This window comes from Muntiacus reevesi, chromosome 2, assembly GCF_963930625.1.
Source record: "Muntiacus reevesi chromosome 2, mMunRee1.1, whole genome shotgun sequence".
In the NCBI taxonomy this organism is placed as follows: domain Eukaryota; kingdom Metazoa; phylum Chordata; class Mammalia; order Artiodactyla; family Cervidae; genus Muntiacus; species Muntiacus reevesi.
This window is the reverse complement of record NC_089250.1, coordinates 148,243,988-148,260,543: the sequence shown is the minus strand read 5'-3', so window position 1 is coordinate 148,260,543 and position 16,556 is coordinate 148,243,988. Positions and strand designations below refer to the sequence as shown.

At 40.4% G+C, this 16,556-nt stretch overlaps 1 protein-coding gene across 1 annotated transcript in view; it reads right to left on the bottom strand.

Annotated features, from left to right (window-relative positions):
• SORCS3 (sortilin related VPS10 domain containing receptor 3) overlaps nt 1–16,556 on the bottom strand; it is a 598,500-nt gene that overhangs the window by 14,617 nt on the left and 567,327 nt on the right. Inside the window, exons 20-22 of the mRNA XM_065920112.1 lie at nt 14,249–14,382; nt 3,118–3,241; nt 1,353–1,465 (exon numbers count right to left, since the gene is read on the bottom strand). Coding sequence (XP_065776184.1) covers nt 1,353–1,465; nt 3,118–3,241; nt 14,249–14,382 — 371 coding nt within the window. The remainder of the gene's footprint in view (nt 1–1,352; nt 1,466–3,117; nt 3,242–14,248; nt 14,383–16,556) is intronic.

Sequence of the window (16,556 nt, the reverse complement as noted above, 5' to 3'; positions counted from 1 at the left end):
AGACTGCAGCCACGTGGCAGAACAGTTCTCCTGGGTTCCCTTACCCTTCTGCTCTCCACCCAGGCACCACTTCCCAATAAAATCTCTTGCTTTGTCAGCAAAATAAATAAATAAATAAAATATTTTTTTTAACCTAAATAATAAAAAAAGAACACATTTCACACTTCCCAGAGCCTATGTCAAACCCCTTTTAGCTGCTCAGACCCTTCACAAAATGATCGATCCATCCCAACATAATGTCAGTCACACCTACCCTTATAACTTATAGATTGGCTAAAATAAACTGCCATTTATCAAATATGCTGTACTTACCATAGACCATGGCTTTGCACATGCTTTCACTGTACCTGAGAGACATCATCCTCTCTCGGTTAATTACCGTTTATCCTTTAAAACAGAGTTCAAGTATTCCCTCCAAAGACTGTTCTACTAGTTCACAAGTATTGACCGAATCACAAATATGTGTCAAACCTGAACTTTTCTGGATAGAGTGAACTGCACTTTTCTCCATGCTCCTTTGAAATGCTGGCCATGCCTCTCTCATAGAACTAGTTGCACACTAGACTTAAATTTGAATCGACCATGTTTTATCCATCATTATATTCTAGCACCTAGGTCTGAGCAAATGGTTAACAAAACCATTTCAACTTGCTCTAAGGAAAATATGCTGTTTTTGTTCAGTTGCCAAGTCATGACTGACTCTCTGTGACCCCACAGACTGCAGCATGCCAGGCTTGGTGCTAACTATAACCCTAGAGTCTGCTGGCATGCTCTATTTCCTAGCTTGTCACCTTCTGACTGCAACTTATGGCCAATGGAAATCTTGAGGTCTGACTGTCTCGTTAAAAAACAACAAAAGGGAGGGTATATATGTGTACCTATGGCTGACTCATGTTGAGGTTTGACAGAAAACAACAAAAGTCTGTAAAGCAATTATCCTTCAATTAAAAAACAAATAAAATTTTAAAAAACAGCAACAAATCAAACAAACAAACAAAAACTCTCTAAACTTTGGTGGGCCAAACGAGTGAATGATATTAGTACATACTTAAGCAGGGGTCCATCAATCATTTTATTAAAGGGGTCATCTCCTGTCTTAGAAAAATGTAGGAGAAAGATGGTGCCAATTTCCCATCTTCAAACATGGGATTGATTCTCTGTCTTTCTCTCTCTTCTGAATCTTTCCATCTTTCTTTTCCATCCTTCATTTCCTCTATCCTTCTCTCTCTTTTTACAGAGCAATCATCTTTATTTAACTGTAGAATGGTGGTCAGAATCCATGAAAATGCCTCTAGGACCACACCTCTGGTTCTTTATTCATGAAGATTTAAGCAAAGATAAAGTCAACTTACTTTCACCAGAGCCCGCTTGATCACATTGGCAATATCTTGTCTCCACTCTGGAATGTCAGGATTGTGGTAATCCAGATTAGGAGAGAAAGACAAGAGCTGGGACTGGAAGTATTCTGCAAGGAGAGAACATGTGTGAGTGAGGCTGAGAGAGGATGTGATAAGGTGGGGAGACCCCACCACCTTTGTGCTTCTGGAAAAGGGCTTCCATGTGGCCTGATCTCAATTCTGTCTTCTCAGCCTGTCTCTTGGCTTCTAAATGAAGTGGGATTTGGTGACTGGAAGTCACCTACTGGAAGTAGGTTTGTGCTCCTACCACTTTTTTTTGTTTTTAAAATCTCAAGAATTTCTTTCTGTAAATAAACATCCGAAATGCAAAATAATTGCAAAACTCGAGGAAAAGGAGACTTTTGCTGCTACAGGTAGTATCATGCAGAGGCAACAATAAAGCATTAATAAATTGAGCTAGATCAGAAAGGAGATTTTTCTTGTGTTTCCCTTTGTTCCATCGATACAGCTAGAAACTGCCTCAGGGGGTTAGAAAATAGGTCAAAATGCTGTATCTAGGCTGTGGGTAACATTTGGTTCCTTGATCTGATTGGTAGATACACAGGTCTGTCCATTTTGTGGTAATTCATGAAGCCAAAACACGATCTGTGTACTTCTCTGTATTTTAATTTTTTAATTGAAGTATGGTTGATTTACAATGTTGTGCTCATTTATGCTATCCAGCAAAGTGACCCAGTTTTATACATATGGTACATTCTTTTGTATATTCTTTTCCATTAGGGTTTATCCTAGAAGACTAGATATAGTTCCCTATGCTGTTCAGTAGGACCTTATTGTCTATCCCTTCAAAGTGTAATAGTTTACATCTACAACCCCAGACTCCCAGTTGCACTCCAATAAAAATGTTTAAAATCTTCCAGGTGCCCAAAGAGAGAGCCTGAACCTCAAGTTTGCAGCGTTCTAGGAAAAGGCACTCATCTGGGGTGAAGTGGAAGATATATACTGAGTCAAAGGATCACATACCTAAGTATAACTTTCTAGAAAACCCTGTCTTCTAGGATTTTCTTCTAGGCTTTTTTTTTTTTTCTATAAGTGGCTGTTTTTAGGGCCTGAGGGAGGTTCAATGAATGGTGGTAGAAGCACAGTTTGATTGAAAATTAGTTTAATAATTAAAAATGGTCCTCCAGGGTTGAGAACAGGATGGTGATTCTGTTTACCACTCTCCTGCCTTGTTTTATCCTTATATTCTTAGCCTTATTCTTATCCTTTGCAGCCAAAGATGTTAGAGTCTCCAACAATGAACAAAACACATCAGTTACGTATAGTTCATTTCAGTACCTAAGCTATGAGTTCCTCAAGAGCAGGTACTGTAACTCCTCCAGCTTTTGAAATCACTGGTTCACACCTCACAAAGAATGGATGTTACATGTGTGTTACAGATACCTTCGTGGTTCAACAGATCAAGATACTTCGATGATAGTCTTAGCTCAGCATCTCTTCAACTTATGATTTATCCCTGTCTAATGAGACCATCAGGTTGTGATGCAGACAAATCATGGAAGACAAACAATGCTTATCTGTAGCTACTTCTCTAACAATCTCAGTATCTATTCAAGGACAAGGGACGAAGTACCTTTAGATACCTTTTGTGGACCTACATAATTTTTCCATGGCCTGGGCAATTTCCAAAGCAGTCAGTGAATGCCACTAGGGTGGCTGAAGGGGACCACTGGGCAGAAAGGGGCATCACGGGGCCTACCGTGAACAGCGATATCTTTTGTGTCCTGGATGAGGGCATTCCCAGCAGCCACCTGGACAGTGATGGTATTTGTTCCCTCTGCTAGGAATGTGAAGGAAATGCTGCTATCCAAGGTGATGAGGGGCTAAAAGAGAGAAGCAGAAACACTTCCTTAGTCCTTTATGGGAATATCAGATTCCCTCCTTTCCTGTAAATCAGACTGTCACCAATCTGCATTGCATTTGCATATCCCCAAGGGATCCTAACTTGAAGAAGAAAAAAAATTGCACAGCTTTCTAAACTGTATATCTAGTATCCAGGAAGCATATTAATATACTTGAAGTGCACTGTAAAATGCTAATTCTAAGAGATGAAGATAAGACTGGGCACCATGGATTTTGCCCATCATTCTGTTACTTCTCCCGGGGCAAAGTAGAAGCACCTTTTGTAATCTATTCCTGATGACTCTGGGAATAGGTGATCACTTTCTCTTTTCCTCTAACAGTTTGTGTGATTTGTATTTTTATCATGTATTCCATTGGGCTGTAAGATTTTTTCAGAGAGGTGACCATATTTTTTTATTTCTGAATCACCTACCTGCCTTTGGCATGTTGTCTTACATCTAGCAGAATCCATATGTAAGTTGTATATATATATTATTGACATTTTGTTTTATCATATCTGTGTGTTCCATTGCAAGGCATTTCTAACAATTTAAACAAGTTGGGAAACAGATAAACATGCAAATCTGTGCTCACTTTTTAATCTTTTTCCTTTTTCTGTTTTCTTTCCCTGATCATAACAGATAGGGACTTGCCAAAGATAGAGAGAAAGATAAAAAGCTTATGCTTTCCCTTAGAAATTAGGATCTCAGTAGAAGCAAGAGCTTACTGGAGAGAAGAGAATGCAGATTCTGAGATTAAAGTGTCATTATTCAGTGGTTATCCTGAGGCCCATGTCCTCTCAAGCTATCTGGTGTTTGCAAGGTGAGGCACTCTAGTAGGAGGCTTTTCTAAGGCAGCTCATGAATAGATGTCACAAGTGCAGACGAGAAGACCCCATCTCCTCTCTGTGGGTTAGGATGACAATAGGATAGAGCAATGATGTCACCAGTTGTGAGGATGCACAGACTTGCCTTTTAAGAATGTGGATATCAGCCAGTGTTCACGCAGCACACCTGTGTACCTAGATGCTGCAGATGCTGAGAGATGCAGCAGTCAGACTACAGCATCCCTTCTGCAAGACTGAAATCCCTTTCGAGCTCAGAATTTTCACCTGGGCCTCTGAAGCAATAATTTGATTTCTTGGCTTTAAAATTCTATTCTCTATTTTATGACCAAGCTGATGGCTAGAGTCAGACAGGATTAGACATTGCCCTAAGCTTGCTGACACCCTTTCTTCTCTGCTAAATGAAAGGAAGTGAGTGTGGAAAGAGTTATACTCTTTTTTACTAACTAAGGGTAAACCCAGAGTCCAAGCATGCTGCCTCATACTTATGGTTCTGTGATGACATGCACAAGGATGTGAACTCATTAATTAAACCCACAAATGAGGTACGCGTAGATTCTGTGATGGACATCAACTCCACCAGACCAACGGTGGCTGTTTAGTGTCCTGTGATGAGAAGTCAAGTCGGGCTTAACATGGCAATATTTGCCATGGACATGGGATAAAGGAAAACTGTGTGCCTCTGAGCTGCCATCATTGGTGTAACAAGAACAGAGACTTGAAACCCTGGCTCTGTTACTATTTTAATGAATGACCATGGGGAAAGTCTGTCCCCACTGTGGGCCTTAGCTCAAAGTTGTAAGGACTTATTCAGCAAGAAGAACACACAGAATGGCTTTTGGCTAATTTTCTAGTTCCTACTAGTCAACCCGTTAGGGCTTGACTGTCCGAATACCTTCAACTGTTTCATTACCTTAGTCATATTCTTTGGAAGGAAAATGAGACACATCTGTATATCCAACAGAATGACAAAATTTTCTTTAAAAATAATAATAAATATTGTTGAGGATGTGGAGCAACTAGAATTCTCATACATTTTTGATGGAATGTACAATGGTGCAACTATGTAGGAACAAGCTCAATTTTATAAGAAATTGTAATAATTTTTCCAAGGTAATTATGCTGTTTTATATTTATAGCTTAGCAATTGAAGTCTGGGAAATTTAGTCAAAGTAAAAGATAACATGTATCCACAAACAGAAGAAAATGCCCATAGTAGTTACCTTCATAGTAGCCAAAAACTGAAATGAACCTAGAAGAATTTATCAATAGGAAAATGAATAAACAAGCCAAAGTACATGCATTCAACAAAATAAAAAAACAAATATTGATATACATAACAGTGGATGAGTCCCAAGACCATAAGAAATTAAAGAAACCTTATATAAAAGAATTCATATGGTATGAATATGAAGTTTTATTAATAGAAAAGATAGATCTAATTCAAGATGGGAAAAAACAGTGATTGGTTCTGGGGTTTGGGGTGGGAATTTACTGAGAAGGGGTATGGAGAACTTTTGGAAGCAATGCTAATAATATATATCTTGATAGGAGTTTGGGTTATAGGTATGTATATTTTTCAGAACTCAGGAAGTACAGACTTCAGATCTGTCCATTTCATGATTGACACATTTCATACTTCCATGGGGGAAAAAGTGTAAATAAGTAAAGTACTCTAGCTAATGATTTGTAGCCTGAAGCATTTAGGATAAAGCATATAGGTGTCTGAAATTTACTCTGAAACGAATTTTAAAAAATTAAGATCAGTTGATGGCTGGATAGAAGGATGGACAGAAAAATAGACATGATAAAACAAGCAGAGTAGATGTTAATGATAGACCATGTGTACTCAGTCGCTCAGTCATGTTCGACTCTTTGCAACCCCATGGCCTGAAGTCCACCAGGCTCCCTTGTCCATGGGGATTCTCCAGGCAAGAATACTGGAGTGGGTTGCCATGCCCTCCTCAAATGACAGACTATAGGTGGTGGGTATAAGGATTCTCAACGTAAAATTATTTCAATTTTAATTTGTGTTTGAAGTCTTTAATAATAAAATGTTGGGAGAGAAACAAAACAGCAAAGGAATAACTGATGTGTTTTTATTTTTTCTTGCTTCCATAAATTGTTCTCTCTGACCATAACTATATCCTTCTGTTTTGGTTACTGCCCTCAGCTATCTCTAATCTCTTCCTACCTCTCAGCATCAGGATCCTTTCTCCCCTAATGGTGGTCTCTTCAAGGAATCTGGCTACCCACTCCAGTATTCTGGCCTGGAGTATACCATGGACTGTATAGTCCATGGGGTCACAAAGGGTCAGATACGACTGAGCGACTTTCACTTTTTTTTCCCCAAGGAATCTGCACTACTCCCACATCATCTTCAGCACTCAGGGGTCTACGTGACCCCCACTCTTCTTTCTCTGCATACTCTTCTTGTCTTAGGCTTAGGTGACTGGGCTGGGCAACCTGAAAGGAGACAGATTCCTCCCGTTCCAGCAGATCTGACTTTCTCTCCTCTGGCTGCTTTCCTAGCAGACCCAGGAACCAAGCAAGGAAATGCCAGCTGAGGCGGGAGGGAGCATGCCATTCCACCAGTCAGTCAGGGCTCTGAGCCACAGCAAACTGTGTTAAATGAGCACATGTGGCCTCCAGGGTAGTAGACCATAGGCGTCCACGCTAGAGAGATGGCAGAAGCTAATTTTGTTTTTCAAATTGGTTTTGTTTTTCATCAGCTATTATGGCATCATGGCTGATTTCACTTCCCTTGCAAAGCTGGAACACTCCACGGAATTCTTGAGTTCTTCACTGGCCACCCATGTCTAGTGCACAACGCTAAATTAAATCAAGTATTTTAAGGTTCATTTACTAAATCTATTAGGCAAGCAGACACATTTATTAAGCCAGACCTCTGTTAATCCCAGCAAATTGGCCTTTTAGAGCCCCACAAATCCAACACGCGGCCAATTGACTTCTCTGTGTTTTGTCTAACTTGCATGGACAGCCCATGGCAAGGCTCTTGGCCTGCGTAGGTTGTGGGTTACATCCCTGCCCACAAAGAGTCCCTCATGTGCAACAGGTCACATACTATCCAGTAAGCCCAGCAAGACATCAGCAAAGCTCTTGAGCGACTACATAGTTAGAAGATATCCACCTGAAAAATAGATCCAGGGGCTTCAAGGAAATGTGTGGATGCAGCCTACACCATTTTCCCAAACACAGTAAATCAACATAGATTATAAAATGTCCACAGTTTAAATGTATACCTTGATAAAAACTTGCCATTCCCAAATTAGACAGAATATGCAATCACCATGCTTATCTCCCCTAAAAGTTTCAGCAGATTCCACAATAACATGTGCATGAGTGATCACTTGTTTCAGTCAAGTCTGACTTTGTGCAATTCTATGGTCTGCAGCTGGCCAGGCTCCTCTGTCCATGGGATTCCCCAAAGAATAATTCTGGAGTGGGTTGCCATGCCCTCCTCCATGGGATCTTTCCAACCCAGGGATCGGACCCACTTTTCTTGGTCTCCTGCACTGGCAGGTGGGTTCTTTACCACTGAGCTACCTGGAAAGCCTGCTATCTTACAATAGCCTGTTCTAAATCTGAATTTCTATGGCAAAATAAAATGTATTCATTTATGTCATTTAAAGCCATTTGTCACCTATTCTCTCCAATTTTAGTTGTTATGCAATTCATCCCAAATGAATCCCACTTTGGTAGAATCAATCTACACAGAACAAAAACACACTCAAAGCCTTACTACTGCATACAAATCCCTTCCCTCCTTTCTGCCCCAATTCTACTGCTCCTTCAACGCCAGCTTAGGACCAGCTCCATACACGACTTGCTCTGAGACCAAGAAGCCCTGCATCCATCACCCCCTAAGCTGCTTGGTTGGGCAAATAAAGTTATATTCCTATTACCATAACTTATAGTATCTATTCTTGGATGCTAACCTCATATTCTCAAATAGATTGTGTCTTAAGGGGAACAAATGAAATTTATACTGTTTTTGTGTTCCTCATAACAGCTAGCACAAAATACAAGTTCTTGAGAAAGATCCATGTAACTACTGATATAATTTCACATCTGCTAATAGGTTTGCAGGTATACAGGCCTACAGTTGGATTTTAGGAACACTTGATCTCTTCCATTTATCTATACATCATCATACTTGATCACCAATAACTGTGTGTGTATTCATCGTTCCTTCTTATCAGAAATGTAATTTCCTTGAAGGCAGAGACAAAGCGCTCTTCTATTCCTAAGGGCACCAAACAGAGGGTTGACTATAAATGTTGGGGGGGAGTCAGCTGATTCTTTTTTAATACAATTTTATTTATTTATTTAGTTGTTGCATGTGAACTCTTAGTTGTACATGAGGGATCTAGTTTCCCAACCAGGGATCGAACCCAGGTTCTCCGCATTGGGAAAGAGGAGTCTTAGCCACTGAACCACCAGGGAAGACCCTCAACTGACTCTTACTAGGAGGTTGACTTAATTCAACCACTGGGGTGAAACTGTCCAATTTACCTGGTCACAACACACAGCTATACACACACAAGCCAATTTCTCTTTCATCAGTGATATTCTGATGACTAAATACAATAATGTATATAAAGACAATAGTAGAAATAAATGCTCAAAATTAATATTAGCTCCTTTCACAGATCAGTTTGTTTATCAAGGGCAGCCAAATAGCTTGACACTCAGAGCACTCACCAAGCACCCAAAGAAACTCATTTGCCAGGAAAATTCTCCCTGGCCACCTTAATGTGTTTCCGTCTTGATGCTGGCAAAAGCACTGAAAATATCCCTTTTTTAACTAGGCAGAATAACCATGCTTAGAGGTGGGAGAGGAATCTGTGGAACCATGTCAGATTTGCCCCCCGAGAGGTATATCCCATTGATACAAAGGATAAGCACAACAGTGACTGATATATTCCAGTGCTTAGATATGTTCTAAGCACTTAAGTACCTTTCCTTATTAATCTTCAAAGCAATACTAGAATATAGTCTCTGCTAGCCTTACTCTGACATTACAATGAACAAAACTGAGGCACAGAGAAATTACCTGATTTTGATCAAAGACACAGAACAAAGAAGAACCTATATCAGGACCCCAAGCCAGGCGTGTCTCATTTCAATACCACTCTGTTTGAATGCCTCTAATGTACTCTCATTCTCTTGGCTCTTTGGAAACAAAAACCAAGCAGCACGATCTTTGATATCTAAGTATTTTTACAACACTTTGTGCTCATTATAGATGGAATTCCTAACCAAAGGAATATTTCAGCTCATCGTCATTAAAAAAAAAAAAAAAAACTATAATGGTATTCTGCAATTTAAAAATTTCCCCCTCATAATATGGCACAATATAAATTAGACAGAGAGGTAGATAATTTCAAATAATAACTCAGTGATGTTCATGGATCAGATGTTATTATCCTTGACTTAGAGAAAAGTCCACTGAGCTTCAAACTAATGCAGATGATTATCTGAGAAATAGAAATGACTCTCCAATCACACTGTCCACTTCTCCATTGATCAAATATTTATTAGACACTGTCTGTTATTTCAGGTCATAGAATCAACACACAAAGAAAAAAACTGGTTCCACAGAGAAGCACTGTCCTCAGTTCCTTGTGGGCAGTTGAGTAAATCATCGTGTTTATGATGGCCAAGAATTGCCCTCTGTACACAGTCATCTCCCTGGAAAGTCCACCAAGTGAACAAACACTATGAGAAAAGAAGCCCCTGGCTGGACAGCCCAAAGCTCACATCCTCTGAGGTGAAATGAACTTAAAATCCTTCTCTTCCAGATGTTCTCCTCCCAGAAAACTTTTTCTTTCACCATGTTTATGTCTGCTAATGTTTGAAGCAGAAGTTTAGGGTCTATGAGCTCTTGGGCTTCCCTTGTGACTCAGCTGGTAAAGAATCTGCCTGCAATTTGGGAGACCTGGGTTCAATCCCTGGGTGGGGAAGATCCCCTGGAGAAGGGAATGGCAACCCACTCCAGTATTCTGGCCTGGAGAATTCCATGGGCTGTGTAGTCCATGGGTTGCAAAGAGTCAGACATGACTGAGTAACTTTCACTTCACTTCACTTTGTGAGCTCCCAGAGACAAACTGAGTGATGCAAAGAAAGCATCCTGGGGCTGGGAGTGGTACTGGTATAGATGGGAGTGAGGACACCTGGGTTCTGGCTCAAGAGTGAACCAGATGTTTGTCCTTAGAATGCTCATCTCACATAGGGAGCTTCAAGACTCTAATGTACCAAATGGGCATCTTATTAACTAACCTCCTTACCTATTGTCCCAGTGAACAATAACACCAGAAATGCAAAAGCATCATAGCCTATACTAAGAAATTAAAAGTAGACAGCACAAATGATACAAACAGAAAATTATCCTTGGGGTCCTATAAATCTAATTGTCTTTTATCAACTCATCCTAACTGCCATTTTTTATAAGCCACCTCCCCCCCCCCAAAAAAGAGCATCATTTAGTGAGTACCAATGTGATGGACAGGGAGGCCTGGCGTGCTGCGATTCATGGGGTTGCAAAGAGTCGGACACGACTGAGTGACTGAACTGAACTGAACTGAATCTATGTCAGGGAAATGCAGATTATTTTACTTGGTTTTCACAAAAATCAAGATGACATAGGCATTAGTTTCTCAGTTTGCAGTTGAGTGGATTAAATGTTAGGTTGAACCACTTGATCAAGCTCACACAAACAACATGCAGCAGTGCTAGAAACCTAACCCTTTTATCTCTGAACCCTCAGTGGATATTCTCCCCCCCATATAATCAGTTCAGTCACTCAGTCCTGTCCTAATCTTTGTGACCCAATGGACTGCAGCACGCTAGGCCTTCTTGTCCATCACCAACTCCCAGAGATTACTCAAACTCATGTCCATTGAGTCGGTGATGCCATCCAACCAGCTCATCCTCCGCCGTCTCCTTCTCCTTCTGCCTTCAACCTTTCTCAGAATCAGGGTCTTTTCCAATGAGTCAGTTCCTCGCATCAGGTGGCCAAAGTATTGGAGTTTCAGCTTCAACATCAGTCTTTCCAATGAATATTCAGGACTGATTTCCTTTAGGATGAACTGGTTGGATCTCCTTACTGTCCAAGGAACTCTTAAGAGTCTTCTCCAACACCACAGATCAAAAGTATCAATTCTTTGACACTCAGCTTTCTTTATAGTCCAACTCTCACATCCATACATGACTACTGGAAAAACCATAGCTTTTATTGATGGACCTTTGTTGGCAAAGTAATGTCTCTGCTTTTTAAGATGCTACCTCGGTTGGTCATAACTTTTCTTCCAAGGAGCAAATGTCTTTTAATTTCATGGCTGCAGTCACCATCTGCAGTGATTCTGGAGCCCCCAAAAGTAAAATTCCTCACTGTTTCCATTGTTTCCGCTTCTGTTTGCCATGAAGTGATGGGACCGGATGCCATGATCTTAGCTTTCTGAATGTTGAGTTTTAAGCCAACCTTTTCACTCTCTTCTTTCACTTTCATCAAGAGGCTCTTTAGTTCTTTCCTTTCTGCCATAAGGGTGGTGTCATCTGTGTATCTGAGCTTATTGATATTTCTCCCATCAATCTTGATTCCAGCTTGTGCTTTATCCAGCTTGGCATTTCGCATGATATACTCTGCATATAAGTTAAATAAGCAGGGTATTCTTTTCCCTATTTGGAACCAGTCTATTGTTTCATGTCCAGTTCTAACTGTTGCTTCCTGACCTGCATACACATTTCTCAGGAGGCAGGTCAGGTGGTCTGGTATTTCCATCTATTGAAAAATTTTCCAAGTTTGTTGTGATCCACACAGCCTAGGCTTTAGAGTAGTCAATAAAGCAGAAGTAGATGTTTTTCTGGAACTCTCTTGCTTTTTTGATGATCTTAGTTTTCTAAGATCATTTTACTTAGCACCATATAATGCTGCCTCCCTAAACAAAAGCAGGACTCACAATACTGTAAATCAACTCTACTTCAATAAAAAACATTTTCTTACTTTAAAATAAGAGTAGGAATGAATCATATCCTACTCTTATCATGCAAGAGCTGAAGTTCTTTTTGTTCATCTTGAACAAACAAACAAAATTGGCATTGTTCCATTCCTTTTTAAAAGGAATTATTACATGGCAACTGAGTATTTTTTTGTACAGTTCTTCTGTGTATTCTTGCCACCTCTTCTTAATATAATCTGTTTCTGTTAGGTCCATACCATTTATGTCCTTTATTGTGCCCATCTTTGCATGAAATGTTCCCTTGGTATCTCTAATTTTCTTGAAGAGATTTCTAATCTTTCCCATTCTATTGCTTTCCTCTATTTCTTTGCATTGATCACTGAGAAAGGCTTTCTTATCTCTCCTTGCTATTGTTTGGAACTCTGCATTCAAATGGGTTTATCTTTCCTTTCCTCCTTTGCCTTTAGCTTCTCTTCTTTTCACAGCTATTTGTAAGGCCTCCTCAGACAACCATTTTGCCTTAGTGTACCTTATTGACTATACCAAAGCCTTTGACTGTGTGAATCACAACAAATTGTGGAAAATTTTTAAAGAGATGGCAATACCAGACAACCTGACCTGCCTCCTGAGAAATTTGTATGCAGGTCGAGAAGCAACAGTTAGAACTGGACATGGAACAACAGACTGGTATTGGGAAAGGAGTACGTCAAGGCTGTATGTTGTCACCCTGCTTATTTAACTTATATGCAGAGTACATCATGAGATGTACATCCATGCTGGACTGGATGAAGCACAAGATGGAATCAAGATTTTCAGGAGTAATATCAGTAACCTCAGATAAGCAGATGACACCACCCTTATGGCAGAAAGCGAAAATGAACTAAAGAGCCTCTTGATGAAAGTGAAAGAGGTGAGTGAAAAAGTTAGCTTAAAGCTCAACATTCAGAAAACTAAGATCATGGCATCCAGTCACATCACTTCATGGTAAATACATAGAGAAACAGTGGAAACAGTGACCAACTTTATTTTGGGGGGCTCCAAAATCACTGCAGATGGTGACTGCAGCCATGAAATTAAAAGACACTTGTTCCTTGGAAGAAAAGCTGTGATCAACTTAAACAGCATATTAAAAAGCAGAGACATTACGTTGCCAACAAAGGTTCATCTAGTCAAAGTTATGGTTTTTCCAGCAGTCATGTATGGATGTGAGAGTTGGACTATAAAAAAGCTGAGTGCTAGAGAACTGATGCTTTTGAACTGTGGTGTTGGAGAAGACTCTTGAGAGTCCCTTGGATTGTAAGGAGATTCAACCAGTTGATCCCAAAGGAAATCAGTCCTGAATATTCAATGGAAGGACTGATGTTGAAGCTGAAACTCCAATACTTTGGCCACCTGATGCGAGGAACTGACTCATTGGAAAAGACCTTGGTGCTGGGAAAGATTGGAGGCAGGAGGATAAGGGGATGACAGAGGATGAGATGGTTGGATGGCATCACTGACTCAATGGACATGAGTTTGAGTAATCTCTGGGAGTTGGCGATGGACAGGGAGGCCTGGTGTGCTGCAATCTATGGGGTTGCAAAGTCAGACACAACTGAGCGACTGAACTGAAGTGACTTTCTCGATGTGTGTGTGTGTGTTAGTTGCTCAGTCATGTTTAACTCTTTGTGACCCATGGACTGTAACCTCCAGGTTCCTCTCTCCATGGGATTCTCCAGGCAAGAATGCTAGAACGTGTTTTCATACCCTTCTCCAGGGGATTTTCCCAACTCAGGGATTGAATCGGGGTCACCTGCATTACAGGCAGATTATTTACCATTAAATGACTTTCTTGATATTATACACCTAATGAATAGAAAGGCTAGGATTAAAAAAAAAACAGAGCAAAATGAATATTAGAAAAATTGGTCAGAGGAGTGAGAAGAACCAGGTTTGTATAATCTTTTCTTTCTTAGGATTATTTGAAGTTCTCTTGTTATAGCAATGAACTTGGTGTGGGGAGGTATGTTATACTCATTGCCATGGATTCCAAGCTTGTCTGTTATTGCCCACATCCCCCTGTGATCTCAGCATCAAACAGAATTTAGAACATGGGAACATCTAAGCAGATACTAATCAGAAAGGGTCAAATCTAAGCAGATAGTAATTGATAAGGGCCAAACCTTTGTACTATTGCCGAACCACCAGAAATACGTAAGAGTTCCCAGTTGGCTGGGCCACACAACTGCACTGATGTTGACCTCCTTATTTCTTATGGCAACAAATGGAACTCGGAGATGAACATGCTCCACAGGACCTAAGGGGACAAGGAAAACAATGTCAGTGTTTCTATTCCTGAAATAAACAAAAGCTCACCTTCCCAGAATCTTTATCTTTACCATCACCTATAATAAAACAACAATCGCAAACTCACAGATGTTGAGATGTGTGTGTATGTGTGTGTGTATGTGCTTGAAATGAAGCACTGCAAACAACAGGGAACTCAATTCGGGCTTCAGATTGAGTGACATCTGAACTTAACTTCCATCTGATGATCCCAACCACAAATGCTTATGAACCTCAAATCTAAGGACAAAGCTAGTTTACCGGACACTTAGCCAATAAATAGGAAGATAAAGAGCGATCTCGTGCATGTCTGCTGATTAGCCTGTATTGTGATTGGGGGTCGGTGCATTGTATGGAGGCCTCTGGCATTATCCTCAATTGTTAATTGGTTCCATCTTGTTCAACAATCGGCCATTGTGCCTGTCATCTGCACAACTCAGTGGGTGTCACTCAGAAGCTGGCAGGGCTGTATTATAAAAAGGAAAAAGCCTGTCTCCTTAAATCGAAGAGAAATAAATGCCAGGTTCCCAAATAATAATAATTTTAAAAGCTGTTTGCCAAAAGGTGACCAAACTCCTCTTTTTTGCTCCTCAGAAAACTGATGTAAGCAGTCTCAAGCTCTAAACTAGCAAGTAAGAGAATAGATTGGAACCCATTCTATGCATAATAAGTGAGAATTTTAATTTAATTCATTTTCAAAATAATATGAGAGGAGGAAAACACTGAAGAAAAATGTTAATGAGTCAGCACTGCATTTGCGGGGCAGACATGTTATTTTTTTAACTCCTGGGATTTTCTCCCCAACCCTTAGCCCTTTCCTTTCCGTTTTCTTTTCTCCCCACCCACTTCCTTTGCTCCCTTCCCCCACTTTTCCCTTTCTACATCCTTTCTACTTCACCAGATCCAGCTAAAATGTTCTGGTTATCTGCCCACACTTTGCTGGAACACATTTTCTAGTTTCTAACATGATAATGTTGAAGAGCTAAAGTAACTAAAGGTCACAGCTGTAGCAAGGACATCTCTTTATCCTTGGGACCTTGAGTTCTTCTCATGGGTGGGGCATTTTCCAGGCCACCAGGCCTTCACTAATGACATCCTTGGTTATCTTGGAGATGGCTCAGTTTAAAGGGCAGAAAGCAGAAAGATGCTTTTTACTTCTGCTCCTATTTAATTTTAGCTGTATGACCTTTTCTTCTATTTTACAGAAAGTGAAAGTGAAGTCGCTCAGTCGTGTCCCGACTCTTTGCGACCCCATGAACTGTAGCCTACCAGGCTCCTCTGTCCATGGAATGTCCCAGGCAAAAGTACTGGAGTGGGTTGCCATTTCCTTCTCCAGGGGATCTTCCCAACCCAGAGATCGAACCCAGGTCTCCCGCATTGTAGGCAGATGCTTTACCGTCTGAGCCACAGGCTGTTACACGGTCCTTTGCCTTCCTTACAGAAATAAGAATATATGAAGGTGATCTGGGGATATTAAAAGTATCATATAGCTAATTATGGGCTGACACTATTTCCACCACCACCACCACCACCACCACATTATCATGGCTCCTGTTTATCACCGGGTTAAAGTCTCTCTTACAAGAGTGGGCATTATTGTGAATCTCAATCGTACCTCCTGTGTCATAGGTAAATTTATATCGGGAGAAAAGGTGTTTGGACAGGAACTGAGATCAGATGAGGAGATCAGCCAGACCTGCTTGCCACTGTCCAGATGGTATTTTTCTGAACAATCAACAAAGTATTCAGGAATCTGTGTATCTACAGTGTGAAAACACTCTCTGCTTGCAGCTCTCTCAGCTGACCCCAGGCATACAGCATTTCAAGATTTCTTCCAATAATTTCAAACCTGTCACTTCAGATATACATTTGGCTAAAGGCTTAATTATTTTCAATTAGTAAGTCTGTTTAATTATTTTTGGATGGTTTGATTATGGGCTAGAATTTAAAAAATACAGGTGTGAGAAAATACTGGCTACTTTTCATTTCTTCACTCAATTTTAGGAGTTCATCTGGTTAAACTCTCTTTGTTGTTTGTGTTTTTTTGATCTTTGTGGAAGAGAATATGGCAATGGGAAGGGTTCCCTGACCAGGCCATGTCCTCGGAGGGAGATGAGAAACCTGGGTCTTACTTTCACACCTCTG